At 42.1% G+C, this 23,046-nt stretch overlaps 1 protein-coding gene across 3 annotated transcripts; it reads left to right on the forward strand.

The window, feature by feature from the left end:
* The first annotated feature begins 1,523 nt into the window (after positions 1-1,523).
* SSR1 (signal sequence receptor subunit 1) lies at positions 1,524-22,920 on the forward strand. Of its 3 annotated transcripts, none has more exons than XM_090136962.1 (9): positions 1,524-1,721; positions 3,151-3,269; positions 4,647-4,734; positions 4,913-5,175; positions 5,637-5,713; positions 6,879-6,957; positions 7,740-7,833; positions 10,317-10,380; positions 21,972-22,920. In XM_090136962.1, the coding sequence occupies exons 1-9, from the start codon at positions 1,640-1,642 to the stop codon at positions 22,090-22,092; spliced, it is 987 nt and encodes a 328-aa protein (XP_089993088.1). In that variant the 5' UTR covers positions 1,524-1,639; the 3' UTR covers positions 22,093-22,920. The 3 variants fall into 3 exon arrangements, with proteins under 3 accessions (XP_089993088.1, XP_089993089.1, XP_031445189.2); XM_090136963.1 differs by having other exon boundaries at positions 1,528-1,721; positions 21,968-22,920; XM_031589329.2 differs by lacking the exon at positions 21,972-22,920 and having other exon boundaries at positions 1,530-1,721; positions 10,317-14,568.
* The last annotated feature ends 126 nt before the right edge of the window (positions 22,921-23,046 follow it).

Raw genomic sequence — 23,046 nt, forward strand, 5'->3', positions numbered from 1 at the left:
AGGCTGTGACTTAGCATTTCTACTACATGGATCAACATATCTCACTTATTTTTACATGCTCTTTCCCTGCACTCACCACGTGTAAACTAAGTAAGAGCACCACACAGGTTAATTTATGACAGCAGGACCATTTAACTTGAATGGAAGAAAAGCACGCATTGTAGGCAGCTGATACTTAAAGGACAGAATATTTCATACTGGCCTGTGCTAAATAGAACACCTGCAGCCAGCCGGTATTTGCTCTTTTATTTTCCCCAAGCAAAAATATTTGGCTACTTTTTCAAAAAGCCATGATTGGTTAAGTCAGACACGTTTGACCAAAGATTATGTTAAACAGCAAACAAATCTCCACAGAACAAAACATTCTGCTACTGAGTTGGCATTTCTGACAGAAATCATAGAATGATAGAATTGCTCAGGTTGGAAAAGACCTTAGAGATCATCAAGTCCAACCACAACCTAACCATACCACCCTAACTCTAACATCCCTCCGCTAAATCATGGCCCTGAGCACCACGTCCAGATGGTTTTTATACACATCCAGGGATGGTGACTCAACCACCTCCCTGGGGAGCCTGTTCCCGTGTTTAACAACCCTTTCTGTACAGAAGTTTTTCCTGATATCCAACCTAAATCTCCCCTGGCACAACTTGAGGCCCTGCTCTCATTGCAATCACCTTTGAGGTATTTGAAGAGAGCAATAATGTCTCCCCTCAGCCTCCTTTTCCCCAGATTAAACAGCCCCAGTTCCTTCAGTCTCTCCTTGTAGGGCATATTCTCTAAGCCCTTCACAAGACTTGTTGCCCTTCTTTGGACCTGCTCCAGTCCTTTCTGTATGGAGGTGACCAAATCAAGGTGAGGCCTCACCAGTGCCGAGTACAGGGGCAGGATGACTTCCCTGGTCCTGTAGCAATGGATGGTCTCCAGTTTTCATATTCATGCTTCAGACGATAGCAAACATTTCTCTGTCAGCATGCTTAAGGTAAGACTGAGACAAAAATTACCCAAAAAGGCAGCTTTTGTTGCTGTTATTTTTAATTTCCAGGTTCAGAATGGATTTAATGAAAATCCAGAGGATGCCAGCTACCACTGCCAGAACAGAAAGCTGCACACGAGTGTATGACAAACAGAAGTTACTGCAATTAAAAAACAAAATGCAATTAAACGTTACTTATGTTTGATTGTTCTCTGACTTTGAGGGAAAGAGAAAACGTGGGGGCTGTTTCGGGACTGGGGCTTTCGCTGAGTTTTTGATTGGGGAATCTGGGAAAGATCTTCCGGAATAAAGCATCGCTTTCAAAGACGTCGCCCATTACGCTCTGTGAAGCTTTTTCAACTGAACTACCAAACACCAGCAGACCTAAAGAAAGTGTGACGGGAAAACCGCGTGCCCGCGCCTCTCCACACGGCGTTAGGCTCGTGGGAGGGAGGCGTCGGGAACGCGCAGCGAGGGCACGGACAGCAGAGGCGGCTCCAGGAAGCGAGGACAGCCGACGTGTGCTAAGCCCGCGTGACCGCGCCGCTCCTCCCCGGCGGAGCCACGTCCGCTGCGGCGCGAGGCGGGGCGGTCCCGGATGGAGGCGGCCGCCATTTAGAACGCCCGCAGCGCAAGGCGCGGGGCTGCCGGCCTGCCGCCGCCATGAGGAGCGCGCCGCGCCTGCTGCTGCTGCTCGCCCTGCTCGTCTTTCCCGCCGCCCTGCTGCTCCGGGGCAGCGGCGCAGGTGAAGGGGACGAAGGGAAGGGCTGCTGCTAGGGGGGGGGTGGCGGTGGCTGTTGGCGGCACGCGGCCCTCCCGCCGCGGTGTCCTTCAGACCGCCGGTCGCTGCTCTCGTTCGCCGTGTGGCGGCTGCAGCCATGCCGCCGCCCGGGCGGGCGGTGGGCGGCCGCCTCAGTCATTGCGAGCGTGGCGCTCCTTTTTCCCGCTCGTTTCCCGCTCCTGCCACATCATCAGCCCTCCTGGCGCCCGATGGGGGTCGGGAGGGTGGGCTCCGTGCTGAGGATGGATGCGTCCAGCTCGCTTCTGCCCTGCTCAGCCGTAGGGGTTTGGATGATCCGTTACTTGCGGGCTCGAAGTCTGCGAAATTTGAGCGGGTGAAATCGCCGCGCTTAAATATTGCGTGTGATCGGGCGAAGTCTTTGAGCGTACCCCTAAAAAGTCCGAGAGAGGGGGGTTTATTGGCTTTTTCCAATCATCAGTGGGAATCGTGAATCCGTTGGTCAAGGGTTTCTGTTCCACGTGAAAGTTTCTGAGTGTTTGCTTAGCGTGTGTGCTCAGAGCTGTGAGCTGTTCCAGGCTTGCGCAATTCCGTCGTCCATTCATTTCTGCTCCTTCGTTTTTGGAAAGCGTTAGCTTCGTTGAAAAAGAATCAGCGAAACTCTGTAATCTTCTAAATGACAGAATCACGAAGGTTGGACGAGACCTGTAAGATCATCTAGTCCAAACACCGTGCTCACTAACCACGTCTCTCAGTGCCACATCCACACTTGAGCACCTCCAGGGATGGTGACTCCACCGCCCCTCTGGGCAGCCTGTGCCACTGCCTCACCGCTCTTAGGAGGATATGCTTTTCCTAACACGAATAAAAGTCATCTGCCTGACTGCTATATGCTCTAAATACAGGCATAAATTGCCCTGTGGCTGCTGGATTCAGGCCTGTCTTCCCTGTTTGGTGTTTGAATGTCTGAGACTCGGCACCGTAAAAGTAGAGAAAGGATGAAGTGCTTGACTGTGCTTATATTGTTCTAGGTTGTGTTTTTTTTCTGACTGGCGATCCAGCTCTGTTGAGCACGTTATTATACTGGTGCATTGAGGAGATCACGTTAAAACACTTTCCTAGATATGAAAGCTTAATGTAAAGTTGTTTTATAGCTATCTGTGAAAGTGTAGCGTTCTGATACCAGCAAATGAAAAGGGCAGTTAATCATTTACTAAGCTTGCTGGTCTTAAAAGAAACACAACTCCCAAAGTTATGTTACTGATAATAGCAATCGCTTTAGATTTTACATTTGTAATGATAAAAACCGGTGTATTGCAGTAGCTTTCATGGCAACTTGGTTGCCCTCTGCATGCTGCATCAGTTTTCTATTGCTTATTTTCTATTGGTTAAGAAGATACTGAAAAGCTTTTGTGCTTGCATCTTGTTTCAATAGGTTCAGGCTTATTAGCTGCAGCTCAGGATGCAACAGAAGATGAGGAGGCTGTGGAAGATACTGTAGTTGAAGACGAAGATGATGAAGCTGAAGTTGAAGAAGATGAGCCTACAGACTTGGTAATTGTACATGAATGTTTTTTTCATAAGTAGGAATTGGACCAAAAGTGCTTGAAGATGCACAGTAAAGTGTGCCTTTAATAGTATTGATATTTCTAAGTAGCTGTTTCAGAATCTCCTTTAAGCTTCCATTCTGCTTGAAGCTTCAAAAGGATTTGTCTTTTCCTGAATTTCCTGTGGGGAAGACATCACATGAGGGACAGCCAGGTTCCCTGCTACCAGAACTGCAGTTTGTGAAAAGACCTCCAAGCAAAATTAGGGGCTTGTGTGAGAAAATGGTTGAATTCTTAAATTTCTGGCATAAAATAAGAAAGTTTGGGGCATGGTTAGGAGAGAGAAAACTTGCACCATACAAATGAAATCCCAGTAACTGTTCTGTGATTCTAAGTCATACTGCTGTTTGTGAGCTTATGGCTTGCCAGCTTTGTGAAGTGGTGGAGGATGTGCTAGGTATTCTGTACTGATAGAATTCATTAAGTAACCTTACAGATGTAATTTAAAAAAAATAGTGTATAAAAGCAAAGTATAAAACGGAATCCTTTTTTGGCAGTTTGTTTTGTGTGTCACTGAAACAAGGTAGTTTTGTGTAGCACCTTGAGCCTAGCTTCTTGACTTCAGTTCAGGTTCACAGCTTCCCAACCAAATGGTGTGTGCACATCTGGTCCAGTAGGCTAGATGCTGCTCATGTGGCTGTTTTAGCTGTGAATCAAACGGTACAACTCATTCCAAATCAGTTGCTTCAGTAGGCAGTTCAAAGTGAAAACAATCTTGTTTTCATTTGATGGAGAAGATAGTGACTCCTTGATCCCCTCTTTTGGAAATACACCCCTAAGGGTTTTAATTGCCTCATTAAAAAGTCATCACAAAGGTGAGCTTGAACAAATAAACTCATAAACTCTCTTTGCTCCAAAAATCTGTTTCCAGGCAAACATAATGCTACTTAAAGTTGAATACACTCCATCTGTAGCAAAAGTAATTCTCACAATTCTCACTTGCCTTATGGTTATCCATGATTTCTAAGTGGAAATTAGCTTAGTGACGTGAACAGTGAATACTCAGATTCTACTCTTATCCTTCCATCCCTGAACAAAAACTTTACTCTCTCTTTGAGGTAAGAAAACTTTTAATTATGATCAAATGCAGCTGAATTGAGTGACTTTGTCAGTTAGGGAAGGATAAATACTGAAAATAGTGCAGATCAAATCTAGAAGGAGAACAGACTTAGTGCTAATTCTACTGTTGCAGGAATTGGTACTGAGGCTTGTCATGGTATGGTTTGACACACTGATATGTATCATGTGGGATTCTCATAAAGCAAGCATGGTCTTTACCTTCACTGTTCACTATAGGATTTTTCAAAAAAGTCTCTTGTCTTAGACAGAAGAAAAAGAGGAAGAAGACTTGTCAGGAGAACCTAAGGCCTCACCTAGTGCTGATACAACAATATTATTTGTCAAAGGTGAAGGTAAGTGTCCTGTGCCAATTTACCATTTTCTTTACTGTGCTTGGAGTTTATTGGTTAAAGCAATGAGGCTCTTAAAAAAACAAACAAACAAAAAAAAACCACAAAGGGGTCTGACTGTAGAAACAAGGACAGTGTATGCTGACTGAGAAATTCTAATAGTTAAACATTCTCGTTTCAGATTTTCCAGCAAACAACATTGTGAAATTCCTGGTAGGCTTCACCAATAAGGGTACAGAAGACTTCATTGTTGAGTCTCTTGATGCTTCGTTCCGGTATCCTCAAGACTACCAGTTTTATATCCAGAACTTCACAGCTCTCCCCCTGAATACAGTAGTTCCACCACAGAGACAAGCAACGTTTGAGTACTCTTTCATCCCTGCTGAGCCTATGGGTGGCCGTCCTTTTGGATTGGTTATCAATCTCAACTACAGAGATGCAAATGTAAGCACGGTATTGTAATTCATTGCAGTGTTTTTAGCTGTTGTAGAAGCATCATGATGGAACTGCTTAGTCAAGTTCCTGTTTCTTCAGACAGTGAATGCCTTTGAAGTCTTTAAGCACATCAGTAGGTGCATAAACATGCTGTCTACTTGACAACATGTGTATGTTTTATGTTGTATATGTTATATTAGTGATGGAAGCTAGAATGCTTTTGCATTGTGTAGTATTGGGCTATACTCATTTAAAGAAGAAAATTCAAGCTTTCAGGGAAGCTTCAATTCCACATTGTTTTTCATATTGGGCTTTGTTTACAAACTTAACAGCCTGAATCCCATCTGCAATCTTGACTTCATGAGCAAATAAATGAACAGTGCAAGATTAGCTGCTTTTTAGAGTTTTCCCAAGAAGAGATAGAAGCTGTATGTGTTGAAAATAATTTAATGTGGAAACTTTTTTAATAGGGTAATATGTTTCAAGATGCTGTCTTCAATCAAACGGTTACAATTATTGAAAAAGAAGATGGACTGGATGGAGAAACGTAAGGAGACTGGAAATTAATATTTAGTTGGTGTACTAAAATAAGTTACTGATGAGGGGGCAATGAAAATAATTCTCATACCTTTGATTTACTGAATATTAGGTCTGCTGTATATTGTTTATGGTGTAGAAGGCATTTGACTGTTGCAGTGTTAATTGAAAATGAGCATTTTCCCCCAAATTAAGATGTGTGTTACTACTAGGTATCTTCAGCATTTTTATGGGGACTTCAGTGTGGAATAAGGCACATTGTTACACAGTTAAATAGGAATTCAAAGCTTTTAAGCTTTTTTAGTGCTACTGTGCCATTTTCCTCTGAATAGAAGATGCTGAGGGTTACTGGACTGATCTATAGGATTGGGCTCTGGGTTCTGCTGGAACAACTGGCTTCTGGAGCACTCCAGTATAATTCAAGATTATATAAACTAAAAGATGCCTTGAGTAGGAAATATAGGAACTCGTGCTCATTCTTTGTTGCACTTCCCCTACTGGATGCAGGCTTCTTTCAGGAGTGCTTTATCTTAGAAGAACAGCTAGACCTGATCATACCTTATATTTTTGCAAGCATATGCTGTGCCTGTTTGCTTTTAAATATTCTAACAAAGGAGAGAAATGTTAAAAACATATCAGTTCAAAGAAGGTCTTCAGAAATCCCTGAAGATCTTTAAAAAAACAAAAAACAAACAAACAAACAAAAACAAACAAACCAAACCTCAACTAAAAGTAGCTGTTCTATAAAATCATATTTGCCAAAGAGAATAGCATCAGTGAATAAGCAGTTCACCAATGCTTTTCCAAGTGGTTAAAGCAGTCAAAAAACAAACATCTACGTCCCAACATCTTGAACCATGATATTTTGAGAGTGCTGCTGCAGGTGCTAAATTTCAGTAATCACGCATGTAGTTTTCCTACGTATGTAATGTTCTTTAAATGTTCTGTTGCTCAAAATATTAAAGTTAGGATCGGTTTCTGAAATCAGTTAGAATAATTACTCAACATTGGTTAACACCCAGGTTTCAGGTTCATTTTTACCCCCACATGTATGAAATGGCTTGGGAGAGATCAAGTGAGCAGGTGGCTGAAGCTATTGCTAGTTTCTGTCTCTGCTTATACATTTCCTTAAGTGCTAACGATGTTCAGTTAATGACTTTAACATTTTTTTAAAGGATCTTCATGTACATGTTCCTTGCTGGACTTGGTCTACTTGTTATTGTTGGCCTACATCAATTACTAGAATCTAGGAAGGTGAGTGGTGCATTGTCTGTGTTGTTAGTAGCACAGGGCCTTGCTGTACAGGGAGGAGGGAGAAGTACTTATCTCTTCTGGTGTTCAGTGGTATAGGTGGAACTTCACAAGATGTACTTTGAGAATTAAGATTGTAAGGGTTACTGGACTGATCTGTAGAAGCTTTAAAATGAGAACTGAAGACTTGGTAGGTTTCTTGTCTAGTAAATCATCTTTATGAATCATCTTTACCATAATACTGGACTGTCAGAATGTAAAGCTTTTGTTACCTTCTAGTCTCTGCTGACTCAGAGCTTGCTAGGTAGACTTCCCTTTGCTGTCTCTTTGTATCTCATGATAAATGAGTTCTAACTCTGGGGGCAAATGGCTGTCCAGTTCTTAATGTAGTTCTAAGAAGCTTCCCATGGAATTACTATTATTATTCAGACTCTGTTGCATAGAAGAATACTTTGCCAATCTAAGAAAGCATTACAGTCATCTAGTTTGGGTTACTGACAGCTGTTTTTTTCACAACAAGTATAATGAACTCATCTAAGCATGCATGAAATCTTAACATCTGTGTGTGGAATAACTATTGTGAGGCCTTAGGAGTGTTAACACCAAACCTAGGTGAAAAAATTGCTAAATGGATCAAGACAGGATCATTTATTGACTAACCTTAAGTTTGTTTCTTAGTGAAACAATTGCAGTTTGTTTATTAAAGAACTGTTTACTTGATTACTTGTAATATTTGTGCTGTCAGAACACTGTGGAAGGTAAAAACCTGTTCCTTGACTTTTCAGAGAAAAAGACCAGTACAGAAAGTTGAGATGGGAACATCAAATCAGAACGATGTTGATATGAGCTGGATTCCCCAGGAAACTTTAAATCAAATAAGTAAGTAGTTTCTACCACAAAATAAAGCACTCAAATAGTTTAACTTCACAAGTAGCTAATATTGATTTTCCAAAACACATATATATGTTCAAGGGAATAAGAAATTGTCTAAAGCACTGGGCTTAATGGTTACATTGTTAACAGCCTGTTCCTATACAGAACAAACTTGTCTGGTTGATAATGGCTATGGCAGTTGGTTGTTTTCACACTTCATAGACTTCTTCAGCAGTATGACATCTCTACCCAAAACCTGGATCACAAAAGGTTTTAACAGTTAAATACCTGGAAGTTTCTGTAAGTTGGTTAGAAGCTTACCTATAGACTGAAGTTCTAAATAAGGATTGCAGGTGTGTATTCACCAAAGTTCAACTTGGAATTTGTATTTTTCATGTCCAAAACGACTAAATTTTTGCTCTGAAATGCCAAAAACAAAGCTAGTATCTGATTTCTTTAAAATATTTGCATTTTTCTAACTTCTTTTGCTGTTTCTTCTGTCATTGCTTTCCCATGGCTTCAGTGCAAAGTAGAAGAGGTGAGGCAAACCCTGGTGATAAAGGGTGGAAACTCTAAATGTATTGTCTGTGTGATAATTAGGCATGGATAGAAACCTTTCTCCTTGCATGCAGTGACTGGTGGTGTAGCATGAGCAGTAAAATACAGAACAGATGCATACAACCATCCAAATATTTTATAGGCATATAAATTTATATATTTTTAGATATAAATATGGCATGTATGTAATACCTTTGGTTATATTGTAGTGATGTAGTTTGGTTAAAATATGGCTGAACAGTAGAGCAAAATATTGCTCTTAACAGTTGCCAGACCCCCTTACCCACAGTGCGGTGTTCTGCCCTGGTGTAGTGTCAGGCTGTTGTTGAAGTGGTGGAGGACTGGTCATGTCTGATGGTTGAGTGCATCTTGGTTCAGTGAGAGACAAGCTTCAATTTGGAGTACAGTAGCTTTATACACTTCTCTTCCTGGGTCTTAAACTCCCATCACTAATGTGCTGTTGCTGGCTGGTCTGAGATGAGTTAGCCTCATTTCAAACAAACACATTCTAAAAGAAGCTTTTCCCTTTGCAGCAACTACTTTTATTGTGTAAATACTCCAGTTTTGATTAAATAAGCATTTTTGAGTGATCCTATCCTGACAATTATATTTAGTATAAAAGGCTTTTAGGCCCTAGATCTTGCACCCAAGTTGTGACAGGCAGTTACGAATTAAGCTTTTTGATTCCTTATCCCTTTTTAACTGTACTAATATTACATGGCTATGAGGACTTGTTTTACATCTGGAAAATGTCAATTTTCTCGTATATTCCACATGAGACAGTGGAATGACAGTATAAAAACACAGGCTTAGAAATTTGAGATGTTTCAGTCTAGCAAGGAGTACAAGCTCCTAATGATAAACCTCTCTGAAAAGCCAGCTGTCTTGAAATAGCTTCATCTTGTCAGTGTTTGAGTTCTACCCCCATCCCCCTTTAAGCTTATACTTAATTTATACTTGATTCATCTCAGTACCTGAAGGCTAGGAAAAATGAGGCTTAAGTTTTTAATTGCTTTTAATTCCTAGTTAGGTTAAATTAGAGCTCTGCACTAGAATGCTTTGAGAAACATGGCCTTCAGGATCCTCAGAGTTTCCTGCCTCTTCTGTTGAAGATGCATTAGAGTGTACTGATTGCCTGTAATGGCACCATGGGTGCTCATTGTTTGCCCATGCTCTGAACAGCTAGATGATTGTGAGCAGGCCTAGTTCAAAAAAGAGCATTTGTAAGCAAATGCTCAGCAATCACCTCGCCTCTTTCTTCATACAGAGTATGAATGACAGTGCAAAAGTTGAAGATACTGCCTATATAAGGACTCTGTGGAAGGACAATTGTAAACCTGCCCTAAGTTTCAATGGAAAGAACAGGTTTCTGGTGCCCTGTGCAGCTAAATCTTCGTGGCTTCCCCCCTGGGAAGTCTGATTACAAAGTGACATTCACATAATTAAATGTGGATGGCTTATGCACAGGTGTGATTTTTCACAGCTGAAACACTTTTTAATCTGTATGAATATAGAAATATTTCATGTAAGGCAAAGCTGTCTAGAGGGGGAGGGTCTATCACATTCTTCAGGCAGGTAAACTAAAACCAGTAATTAATCATTCATTAACTCTCTGAAAGTATAATTACTGGGTGTGAGTTTTTCTACAACAGCAGAGCATGCAGATTCATCAAGAGTGTTGGTGTTTTTTATTAGTAACTGATGGTTTAGTAACTCACTTTAGAATTGCATGTTAGAGAATAGGAATGTTATTTTTGTTACTATCTAGGATGCAAATAGCTTATAGTGTTCTTTGCTTTTTTTTTTTTTTTAAAGCATTGAGATGCTTGAGCCTGGCTTCTTTCGTGATGCATTGTGCTAGAAAGGCAGTGTCATATAACAACTAACATGAAATAGGTGAGACAACTAATGCACTGCCTTTTTTCTTTCAGATAAAGCTTCACCAAGGAGGTTGCCCCGCAAGAGGGCACAGAAGAGATCAGTGGGCTCTGATGAGTAAATGTTAACTAGTGCAACAATTGAACCTTTACTAATCCTGCCTGTTGGGTTTTTTTTGGATTGGAGTAGTGCAGAGTCCGCATCAGCACAAGGAAAATACTGCTAAACATTTGGACTGAACAGTTTAACTGAATGGTGTTAATATTACTGAAAATGCACTTCTCTTTTTTGTTAAATAATTGTTGGGGGAGCCATTAAGATTTGTGCCTGCGTGTGTAAGCAGTTGGTCTTAACAGAACCATGTTACCTGAAATGTGCCTTTAGAGTTCTTTTAAATGCTGGCTTGTCCTCTGTATACTTGGAAGGATATTTTCCCCTCCCCATAATCTGAATGTCTAGTGACTCAATTTGTCTTGATTGTATCCTGTCTGTATCAGAATCTGTATACGTTTTTCTTCTCGGTAACTTTGTTCTCTATTGCACACACAGACTCAAGTTTGTGTGTCCAGTCCTGTTCCAGGCACTCATCTTCTGGATTTCTGTGCAGTTAGCATTCTAAAGGCACAATCGGGTATAACTGCTTGTAGTGGTAGATATTTTGCTGCTGTTTTGACCTGGGCATGCAGTGACCTAAACATCTGAACTTATCTGCATAGATGTTAGGACAACTCTTACACAGCAGCAGAACTTGTGAAGCATGGAATTTGTGTGCTGAATTGGTATTACTACATAAATTTTTTTATACCCAACTTGTTAAATGGTTATTGAGTCATTCCAACAGTTTAGGTGTTCTCAATATAGTGGTACCTCTGCAGTGTTACCCAAGTAACTTTGAATAAGCCAGAACAACTTTCCAGTACATTCTTGGTACTCTCACAAAGACTCGAATGCTGTCTGTATCAAAATGTGGAATTTTTCTGGGGCTTTACATGGGGCAAAGACTTGGATGTATTCCATGCACTTGAAACTGAATAAGAAAAGCACTTGGTTTCAAGTAATCTTTTTAAATGACAAATTGTTAAATTCAACCTTTACAGTTTTTAAACCTCTAACTTAGATCAATCTACTGACAACTCTGAGTTAAGTTTTTATCTCCCTGGTTTTCTCATTAGAAACAGAAGCATTTCCATTAAATATGTATTACTTCAGTACTTCAACAGAAAAGTTGTATGTAGCCAAAATGGGATTCCTTGTGGTGGAGGCACAATTTACACAGTTAGCAGGAACACAGATGCTGATTTGCATCCATTGCATTCAGGGCTTGTAACTTTGAGGGATTGGAGGGGGAGAAAAGCAGATAAAGCAAAGTCAGTTTGGTACTTGAGAAAGCTCAAATTGTTTCCATCTCAGTTGCAGTTCTTTGTGTCTGAAGGTTACCTGGGAGCTTGTTCAGGAATAGGCACTGATTTGAGATGAGAGTCAGGAAGGAGAAAAAAATTCATCTGTGCAGAAGGGCTTTTGGATCTGTTCTTGATGTGCAGGGACTGAGCTGCTAAGCCAACAAGAGTTGAGCAATACTTATAAATCATGTAATATATTGGAGGCATCTAAGCTCTGAAACTACCTGCACTGATGTACTCACGCTGTCTTACTATACAGAGTGCCAGAATGAATTGCAGAGATGTTCTTGACTCATCTCTGTGTGGGAAATAGAATGGAAAGAACAACCCCTAGTCATGCTTTCAATCAATTTCATGACATGCCAGTCTAAGTAGAATAGTTTTAATAGAGAAGATTGCTGAATGATCATTTGGCAAATTGAGTAACTTTGTAACAGCTGACTACTCAAATTACATGCAACAACTTTGCCTTTAGTATTGCCTCTGTGGTAGGTTTACAAGCCTATATTCAGTCTTGCATTGGTTCAGCAAAACCTTCATGTAATAAATGGTTTATTGTATGGTACAATCTATAGCTGTTGTAGGGGCTGACATACGCAATTTTACTTCTTGTTCCTTTTTGTGGATTATGCATCTCAGCTGAAATCAAGATGGGCTTTTTGGTTCATCCCCCCATCTTCTGGGAAGAGGTAATCTTAAACTGCATTCAACTTTTCACAAAATTTCAAGATTTGGAAGCACCTCAATAATAACTTGATCTGAGCTGCTCTAGGTAAAGTGGGGCTTCAAGAGGAAAAGCAGAGGATGAGAAGACAGGACAGCAACTTATGATATCCAAGTTCTGTTTCATCAGTAAGGGCTAAACTCTGAGGGAGTCTTGGAGCAAGTTAGTCCTTCAATATCTTACACTGAACAGAACTTCAGAGAAGTTGCAATAGGACTGCAGCATCGTGCTTAGATTAGAAAGAAGAATTTTTAAGGTTTCAGCTTTCCTCTCTGCACTTAATAGTTAACATCTAAATGCTTGAGTTCTGAGCATGAAAGAGAAAACAGTTCAGCAACTTGCATAGGAGCTAACAGTTGGACAGTTGTAATAAGACTGATCATAGGACTTAGCACTGACCTTGGGTGGTTCATAGTAACTTTCCTGGCTGGGAGCTGTTAGTTCATATGAACAGTAGCTAATGATCTGCTATTGTGATAAATGAAGCAGCAGTTTAAAACTGTGTTTATCTGCTGTAACCAAGCTTCATTCTAGTGTGGTAGCAGTTGAACTTCAGCATCTCTTAACGTTCTTTCTAGCAAGTGTGTCCATTACACTCAGCTTCTTACAAATGAGAGAAAGTGGTTATTGCATTGTGGCTGGGAGTGTAGTCATTTTCATTTTGATACTTGAATTTTCTACTCAGTTTTGAAACTAAATAGCTTAGCCATAGGTGGTATTTAATGTCATTACATAATATTGCTTAATACCAATAAATAGCTGAGCAGGGTATAGTTTCATTCACTCCAACATGGAGCCAGTAGCAGTTCTGCTTGTGTCTGTGCTGCCCCTTCACTTCTGGTGGCATAAGCACTTGTGTAATCCAGCATGCTATCATCAGCTGAGTTCCTTGCCAGTTCGTTGCACTGTCACACACCTGTTCATGTGGGGTTATGGGGAGTAAGAGCTGTGAAAGATCTTACTGGAAAGAGATGCTTTTAGACTACAGAAGAAATTACGGCCCTAGTATGAAAGGCAGCTATTAATTCATTTCTCATATTTCATAAACTAATTAGGGAAATTATGAAGGTTTCACAAGGCTGCCTGTGGGGTCAGGAAAAAAAAAGCACTGCATTGTTTCGTCTGTGCTAATAGCTAAGCATTAATTGGCTACATCTGAATTGTACTTTAATACTTGTAGTCTTCTGTACTACACTGTCTTTGTGAAAAGCTTTTTTCCAATATCATCTAATTTGAGAAAGATGAGTGGCAGCTTTCAGATGAAAGGATTAAGCTTTGATCATTTATTTACAAAATAGTTCAGTTGTAGGCTGTGGAGTTGAGTGAAACATGGTAAGGATGGCCCTACTTCAGCTTACTTGGAAACAGGTGGGCTGAACACCTGAGTTCAGGTAGGCTGAATATCTTGGAATGGATGCAATCTAAAGCATCATTCACTGTTTTTATTTCTGGTATGCATGGTGCTAAACAAAATGTTGCATTTGAAAGCTCTGAATTCAGGGAAGTAGTGGGAAGTCATTTAATGTAGGCTAGTTATGTTTTTCAGTGTGCCTGGTGTGCTGGGCAGCAGTTAAGTCTGTTCTTTCTCCTCTGAAGGGAAGACAGCACCTACCTCATAGGAGTGACCAAGGGCTGTTTCTGGAGTGTTTCGAAGCTACTTGAGACTTGCACAACATGCTTCCATAAAGCTAGTAAGACATAGCACTGATGTAGTGTGATGGCAACTATACAGGTTCATGTTCTGTCAGTTTCTTTCCCTCACTGGAAAGAGCTGAGCAGCTTCAGTAAGACTTCTCTTAAATATGCAGAGGAATTACAATCCACTTACAGGGGAGAGCGAAGCCAGAATGAATGCATGCTCATCCAGTTTCTGCAGGAGCCAAAGGTGGGCTTTAATAAGTTCTCCTCTCACACTTTTCCATGTAACTCTAAATTTTCCCAGGGACTTTTTTAATCAAAGTGATACAGATGATTGTTCTTGTACACACAATCAACAGAATTTAAGAATGACTGATTGTTTTGGATGATTAAGTTCAGATGATGTATTGCAACTGAATTAAGTTAACCAGCAGGTGATGTTTTCATTTATAAGTGAGATCAGATCTCTTAAAGTGGCTGCAAGTATTTTGTAAACTTGAAGTTTTCTTAGCATCTTGTAGCTGTGTTGTTTTTTTTTTTTTTTTTAAATAAAGCATGAATATGGCACCAAAAAGCCTGAGTGGTACCTGGGTGCTCTCTTCCTTGATAAGCAACTTCTAGTAGCAAATGCTCAAGAAGAATGAAAATAGGCTGGGAAGCCATTTTGCAAATGCATTTGGAATGAGAAGAATGACAAGGAGGTATTTTGTGGCATTCTGAACAGCAGACAGAATTAAGATGCCCTTCTTGAAGAAGAATAAGGGAGAGCCTGAGAAGAATCACTCTAATCAGTTTAAGAACTGAGCCATAGTGCTGCATTCCCACATGGAATAACCTACAGGCAGTGAGGAAAGGATCTGTTAAGATGATTAAAGGCAGGTGAAGCAGAGTGCTAACAAAGCCAAATCCCCATAGCTTTAAGATTTGTACCATTGTCTGAGCAAAGAACATTGCAGGCAGCAGTATTGAAAATACCAGTTCAGGGAGGTAGGCTGCATCTAAGCAGAGGATGAGGTAGGACCTCTTGGAAAAGGGCAAACTAATCCATAAGCAAGGTAAGTTTGATTAATCCAATACCTTATTACATCTTCTGTGTAGGTGTGGATTCTCACTAATGCTGTGACAAAGCAGTCAGTATGGAAATCTGTTCTCTTGCTCATCCTTCACTTTGTTACTTTGCTAGTTGCAAGTAATTTAGATGCTGTAATCTTTTACTGCAGTGCAATTTCCTGCACCGTTGTGAGGTACTGGATACCTGTATTAATGCAGGTCACTGTAGAATAAGGCAGTGTCATTCATTTACTGTACACCTAAGGCCTCTCTGGACACTCTGGTGTAAGATGCTGTGAACCACTGGCTTCCTACAAAGTCAAGGGGGTATAAATGTAAACTGATAGCCAAAGGGCAGTGACAAAGCAAGCCTTTTCTTTCTTCAAGCAATGTGGTTCACTGGTTCAGTATTCCAGTGTGTATTTGTTGATGTATCTTTATGTAATAGTAACATCTGTGCTTGACCCCTGCTTCCAAGATGCAGTAGCCACTTCCAAAAGCAGCACTTAGGCTCTCCTTTGTTTCTCACCTACTGTTAGGTAGGGCAGAGGCTGACTTTTTACACCCCAGGGTTAGAACTGCAGAAAATAACTTGGCTTGTGCTTAGCAGAGAAGGAACCTTGTACAAAGAAGTACAGATGTTTTCCAATAGCCTTAACTCTAAAATAATTTCCCTGCTACCTCTTGTGTCCAGCTGCCTCTAAAATCACAGCTGTTGTCCAAGATGAGTTCACATATCAGACGAGCAGTTCTAAGAGAAACAAAGGAGTGAGACCATATTTGTGAATTACATCTGCAGGCAAGCAAGTTAGCCACTTCCAAGTTTTCCCTTTGACTGACTTACATCTCTGGCAGTTAGAAGTAACTAACTCCCCAGTCTCTCTTTTCTCTGAAAAGATCTAGATTTTTGTTTTTAAATCTCATGTTGGTATCTGCTTTTTCCACACCGGTCATGCAGTCATTTCAGTAGGCTGCCCTCTTTCCTTTCATGTTTCTTGTCTTGATTATAAGCTTATATTAACCGAGATGCAGTACCTTTCCAGTGTTGCAAGACTCAAGTCAGAAAAGGAAGCTGAAACTTTATCTCTTTCCTCACTGTTCATCATCTCTTCAGCTCACATGGGTACCAGAGCTTGCTCAGTACTCAGTAAGTAGTGCTTCTTAATTAACATTATAAAACATGTGTAAGAGCAGTGTACTTTCTAGAAAACTTGGAGCTGCTGTATCTAGCTATGTCTTGTCAAAGAAAGAGCAGAAGACTTGTGAAGATAAGCTCAGTTTTTAATCTAGCAGAACTGCTCCTGCCCTGTTCACCAGATGGGCGGGGTATACAGTCAGCACCACCATCAAGAGCTGCCAGCTGAGAGATCTCCCAAAGCATCTATAGGGGAAGACTAAAACTACTCTTGATAAAATATATTGGTAGTGCTATATTTTGGTCACTGATGTCTGAGCACTGCTTTAAGGCTACAGCTACTGACTGAAACAGTAGGCATAGTAATGGCACTGTGTGCACACTTCCTTTTTGTCATCTGGTTTCCTAGCTCTAGGCCTCTTTGGGTTTCCTGTTGTAGAAGTTACCCCTTAAATTGGGCCTGTCAAATCCACTTGCTTCTTGACTATGTTCATCTACATCTAGGCTCACATTCTGTTTTTAGCTGAAGTCTTTTTTTCTTACTGAAACAAGCCAGAGGGTAAAATCCCCTTTTTTCACAACACTGAAGCATGTTTTTTTTGTCACAGTCCTGGCTCTACAGTGCTAGGGCCACAAACAAGACATGGGACAAAGCCTGGAGCTTAATCTGACAGCATACCAAATCCCAACCTTGACCACTGAGTCCACCAGCAAGTTTTCAAGAGAAACAGAAAGAGCCAACTGCTCTGCTGGTTCTCTTATCAGGAATCTAAATAGAAAGGAGGAAAGTCTCAAAGCACTTTCTGCAGGAATCCATCAGAAAGAAAAAGCAACAACTCAAGTAAAATCCTCTGACTTCCTGCATACAGTATGGCAAACATTATCACTGAAGTAAGAGATTATAATTAGAAGTATAAATTCCTTAACAACCCTAACCTATGATGCATTGTTTTCCCTACAGTCAGTGTTTGACTTAGGACATTCTAGATCCTTCACACATCACAAGCAAGGCAGTCTTTCACAACTATAGAACCCAGTTTGATTTGTTCCATACATCACAATCCACACCAGCTCATTCCTGTGCTGCAGTATGATGGGTTGTGACACTGTAACACCCTCCTGCCCTATGCACCTGAAAGGTGAGGACAGAGTATTGCACAGCAGCTGCATTGCTGTACAACAATGAACTTGGGTTGAGTTATTCTGTCTCCCACTGGGTGAGGCTGCCTCATAAGCCCTGCTCAGGGCAGGGATCTGGTGACAAACTGCAAAAGCATCCCCAGCTGCTCTGCAAAACATTGCCACAAGGAACCCTGGGAGGTGATGCTATCACTTTCAATTAAGTGTTCAAATTAAGTGCCTTCATTCTTAACTAGGTGTATTACAGCTGCTGAAGAGAATGGTTTAGTTCAAAAATAATGAATTTTTTTTCTGAACAAGGTGCATTCACCCAAAGCAGTACCAAATGCATTAAAAGCCGTGGGCAGCTCCACATCAATGCTAAAATCCCATTCAATACACAAATTGCTCACTTCTCCAGATCCATTCCTTTATTTTATCTCTCAACCTTGGCAGCTTTTTCTGACTAGCTCAATGCTATCTCCAGGTTTAATGTAGCTGTGCTAGAAGGCTGCTGTGGTTTTAGCTCTGTGAGATACTGGCAGATAACAATCTGGGCAGGAGATCAAAAGTTAAACCAGCTGTGTTGCAGTGCAGGCTTCTGATGGGTTGCTGTGTCTACACAGACAGCTCTGTGCTTTGGTTTACTCTATCTGTGAAGTGTAACTGACCTGACACACGTAACCTCAAATCATGTAAGGCTTTAGACTTGTTAGCAATATGGAAGATTTTCTATTCTTGTGTAAAGTGTGTAGCCATATTTAAGTCCTGTATATATGGGAGGCAACAGATGAAACCAGGTCATGGTGACACATGGCAGTCCTTGACTTGCAAACACTTAGGAGAAGTGTTTATTGGTTAAAGCAGACCTACATCTCACAGCTAGCACTGTCATCACCCTAAAATAAATAAGTATATATTTGGGTGTGCTTTTTATTAAAAAAAAAAATAATCAAATTAGAAGTCAAATTTTGCTTATAGAAAACAACACTTAGGTTTTGGTGCCAATTTAAGCTGTCATCACAGAATCATTAAGAATCATCTTAGAAAAAGACCACTAAGATCACATACCCCAGACACCAACCCATCCCCACCATGCCCACTAACCATGTCCCTCGGTGCCACATCTCTAAAGTTCTTGACCACCTCCAGGAGCAGTGACTCCACCAGCTCCCTGTGCAGCCTGTGCCACTGCCTCACCACTCCTTACGAAGTTTTTCCTAACCATTCTTTGTACCATCATGTAACAGGATGGAAGGAAAGGTTAGCACATACCATACTGGCACATTCTCCCTATTAGATACTGTGTTTACAAAGCCGTGAGCTGGTGGGTTCATGCAGCATCTTGAGACCAAGAGAGTTGGTGTGAATGCCATAGCAGAATTTTGCTACAAATAATGTTGATTCCAGCCTGTGCATACCACATGCAGTTGTGTACCTACAGGTGAATTTCCCATTAAGAACCAACCGCTGAGTCCTGCACTTTGGTCACAACAACCCCATGCATCACAACAGCTTGGGGCAGAGTAGCTGGAAAGCTGCACAGAGGAAAAGAATCTGGGGATGTTAGTTGACAGCTGGCTGAATATAGGCCAGCAGTGTGCCTAGGTGGCCAAGAAGGGCAATGTATCCTTTGTTTTTCTGCTTGTATAGAAGAGAAATGGTGTAGCCTGCAGGAGCAGGGAGGTGACTGTCCCCCTGTACTCATCACTGTTGAAGCCACATCTCAAGTAATGTGTTCAGTTTTGGGCCCCTCACTACAAGAAAGACATCAGGGCCCTGGTGTGTGTCTAGAGAAGGGCAGTGAAGCTGGTGAAAGGCCTGGAGCACAAGGCTTGGGGGGAGCAGCTGAAGGAACTGGGAGTAGGAGGCTCAGGGGAAACTCTATTACCCTATTATTCCCTGAAGGGAGTTTGTGGGAAGATAGGGATTAGCCTCTCCTGTATAACTGTGAGACAGGAGTAGAGCTCCAGCAGGCTGAGGAACATCAACAGCTTTCATCAGCATCCCAAGGCACACATTAGAAAAAATTTCTTGGTATTGTGGCAGTGGCACAGGCTGCCCAGGGAGGTGGTGGTGTCACCATCCCTGGAGGTATTCAGGAAACACATAGAAGTGGCATTAAAGGACGTGCTTAGTGGACATATAAGGATAGGCGGGCAGTTGGACTAGATGATCTTCAAGGTCTTTTCCAACCCTAGCGATTTTATGGTTTTAAGTTCAAAAGGACTGGCCTACTGAAAACTCCCAAAGTTCCAGACCTATTCTTCTCAGGCCCTTGGTGCTGGTGGGACATGAGAGCATTCAGCTGCCATCTGAACTGGAACCACAGAAAGGAGCCTATGATTGCAGCAGCTTCCCAAAGGAAGCTGAACTCCTGCATGTAGGGGAGGAGCTGCTGGTTCTGTGTAACACACGATAAGAAGTGTTTTTGTGAATGCACACTATAAATGAACATATTTTGCTGTTCCCCTTGTTGCTGCCACTTCAACTGTTAGCCACAATGCTTGGTGACAAGGCACATTTTGTCCCAACCTTCCCATAGCATACTACTAGCATGGCTACAGCAACACTCGCCTCAACCACATTAACCACTGGCCCCGAGACTGTGAGCACAGGTTGGCCTTCAACAATGAGAAGCCATTTCTCCAGCAAGCTTCTCTCTTAGAACATACCAAGCATTGACGTTTGTAAACTACTTCACAACTCCTTGCTGAAAGGCCCTAGAGGAGCTCAAATAATTTCACGATAGCACACTGCAAATGACCATCATACAGGGTTTCCTCATGCATTACTGGCAGCTTTAGTAAGACACAGATCTGGCAGAAGAGAAATAAGCAAGCACAGCAAAGGAGAAAGCTGTTTCTAGTTCTTGCTGCTTGGAGGATTGCCACAAGGCTTTCTGCCATGTTTCACTTCCCCAGAAAATTCAAGTTAGCATTCCCCTGTTAGGCATCCCATCAACACCATAATGCGCATATGTACATAAGCATCACTTACCTGAGATTACAGGCAACCAGCAGTAGCAAAGCAGATGGCAGTCCCACAGTATCCCATTGTGTGCAACAGCCTCTGTCACCTTATGGCCTCCAGACTGTCCCAGAGCAGACCAATACCCTGGTGTCACCATGCTGACCTCACAGCACTGCCACGGATCCTAGCAGCTGGAAGTATCCTCACACCAAAAGACCTTACCAAAAGAGCCACGTGGCTCCCAGTAGCACAAACTGTGACCTAGGTTCCTTACTGCATCTGCTGAGCATTGAGATTACATATGCTAGACAGCAGTAAGAAGGTAGAAGAGCTGTGGGGAGAGCCTAAGGCCTTACATTTTGCAGGAAGCCCCTCAGTCACAGGAACTCAGCTAGAATAGAGTGAGTTCAGGGAAGGGCTGTCTTTTTCTTGGGCTCACAGTGCCCTCTACAACCTTCAGAAGCTATACAATTTCTTTGTGAAAGTAAACTAAGAGCATGAGCCAGAGCACAGAACACTGCACTCCACGCTGTTACAGGAGAAAGGCTCCACCTGCTCCAATAAATAGGGATGCTGATGGCCTTGGCAGCACCTGGGGCTGGTCTTGCTGCAGCCCTTGCACCTGGTGCAGTTGGTTGGAGATCCTTAAAACACTGAATAATTCTGCTCTCAAGTGCCTCTCCTGCTGTGCCCCCACAATCCTCCAGTAAGTCCTAAGAAAACTTGTGCACACTGCAGGACAAACAAGTCTGTAGCTTTTCATGGGACCAAAGGCATGTGCCACCAGCGTCTGGTTCAGCTGGACAAGTAGGAGCAATGCCTGGTGCTTGTGTGGGACAGATTGTCCCTTCAGGCCTGGGGAGGGAGATGTCACTCAACTAAAATCACACCCTCAGTAATAGACCTCAGCTGAGGCAAGATGCCAGGTCGGCCATGTTGAGAAAGGCCAGAGCCCAGATCTGCAAGCATGAATTGGTGCAACTGCAGGCCACTCAGGTAGCCCAGATCTGGAGGACACCACTGTAGCACGGGTTTTTTTTGGTTTTTTTTTTGCAGTCCAGCAGTTAGACACATCCTCATTAAAAGCCCCAATGCGTTTTTCCATCCTCATCTTTTCCTGTATTACAAGGGAGGATGATAAAACCTGGAGCTTCTCAGGCTGCTTCACACAGAGAAAGTGCCAGGTGCTCCATGCTGGGCAACAGCTGGATAATGGTGAACAAACGATCGGATTCCTCTCTCTTTACCTTTACCAGTTTGCTCTGCAATATCAGTAAATACACACGGGGGTGTGCAGTCCAGTGGTGGCAGAGGGCTCAGGCCTGCCCAACCTCTGCACCAAGCACGGGGCTGCTGCCCCTGAGGTGCAGCAGTAACTTCATCTTCTGCAGTTTTCTTCCCTCAGAAATCTTGTTTCCATCCCTGTGGCCTACCCAGAGGTTATTTGGAGTATGCCTCAGCAGATGTCCTGGCTGGGGCAGTGCTGACCGACAAGAAAACCTGTCCGTATTAGCTAGTGAATCCTCACCAGAGGACTATAGGTGCACGGGGAGCTTTAACTGCTGCCATGAGGGTGCCAGAGGCTGGAGGAAGGCAGGCAGGAGCAGGGCATGCAGTGCCTTCTGTTAGGTTTATAACTCTGACTCTGGTTCCCTTCTCCACCAGAAAGACTCATCCCACCAGGAGTTAAGGAGACGCAGGTTCCCAGCTGCTCTGTACTTCAGAACTGGATATGCAACTCGGATGATTCTTTGCCTCACCGTCCTGTGAAATGCACTTTATTTATATGAAAGCATATAAAATGTAGCGGCTCCAACAAGCTACAACAAAGGATTTATCTTTTTTTGACAATTGCACGTGGCTTCCCTGCCATCTTGAAGACTTCACAGCCATCTACATTTATGCAAAACCAAAACCAGGATGGCAGAAACCTCCTTCATTTACACAGAGAGATCCCAGCACCTCTCCATCACGGTGCCGTGCTGTTGGAGGCACAGGTGTGGCTGCAGCTAACAGAAGGCCACGCCACTGGAACCCAGCACCTGCACGGGATAATCAGCACCAACATGGTCTCTTCTGTTTCCAGTTGCTACTTTAAGAAGGTGCCCTCAAAGCAGAGCACCATTTCAAAGGGTTTGGGCTACCAGAGAACAGAACAGCAAATGCGTGTGGTTGCCAAAGTGTTGCCTCTGGCTCTCACTTCAAGCGAGGGAAGAGAAACAGCAATGATGCTCTGCGGGGCACCTCTGCTTCACACAATGTCCTCCAGCTCAAAACCAAGTGCCAACAAACCCACAAGAAGAGCCACGTCCGTTTTGGAACCTCTAATTTTTAAATATAACATTTTATTGCTTAGATGGTTTGATACAGAACAACTTTTATTTTGAATTTGGAAGTACTGTACAACTGAATAAAAAGAGGAATAAAAGTACCAAAACAAATGTGTGATTCTCTGTTCATGTGGCATAAACCAGTCTTGTACACAATTCGTAGCAGCAGTTTAAGTTCCCTTTAGAAAAATATGAATTCTACATATTTATTACTGTTTCCTGCATGGGATGAAATCACTAGGATTAACCTTCCTTTGTGGGGAGAGAAGAGAGAAAGGAGACACACAGAGGAGAGAGAAAATTACGAATCATTCTGAAAATGGAATCAGTCTCACAAAGCCCCGAAAAGTTATTTCAGAATTGCCTCAAACAAGGTGTTTTTTTTTTTTTTTTAGTTTTTTTTTTTCTTTTTTC

Source organism: Phasianus colchicus, chromosome 3 (genome assembly GCF_987193195.1).
Source record: "Phasianus colchicus chromosome 3, bPhaCol1.hap1.1, whole genome shotgun sequence".
Classification (NCBI taxonomy): Eukaryota; Metazoa; Chordata; class Aves; order Galliformes; family Phasianidae; genus Phasianus; species Phasianus colchicus.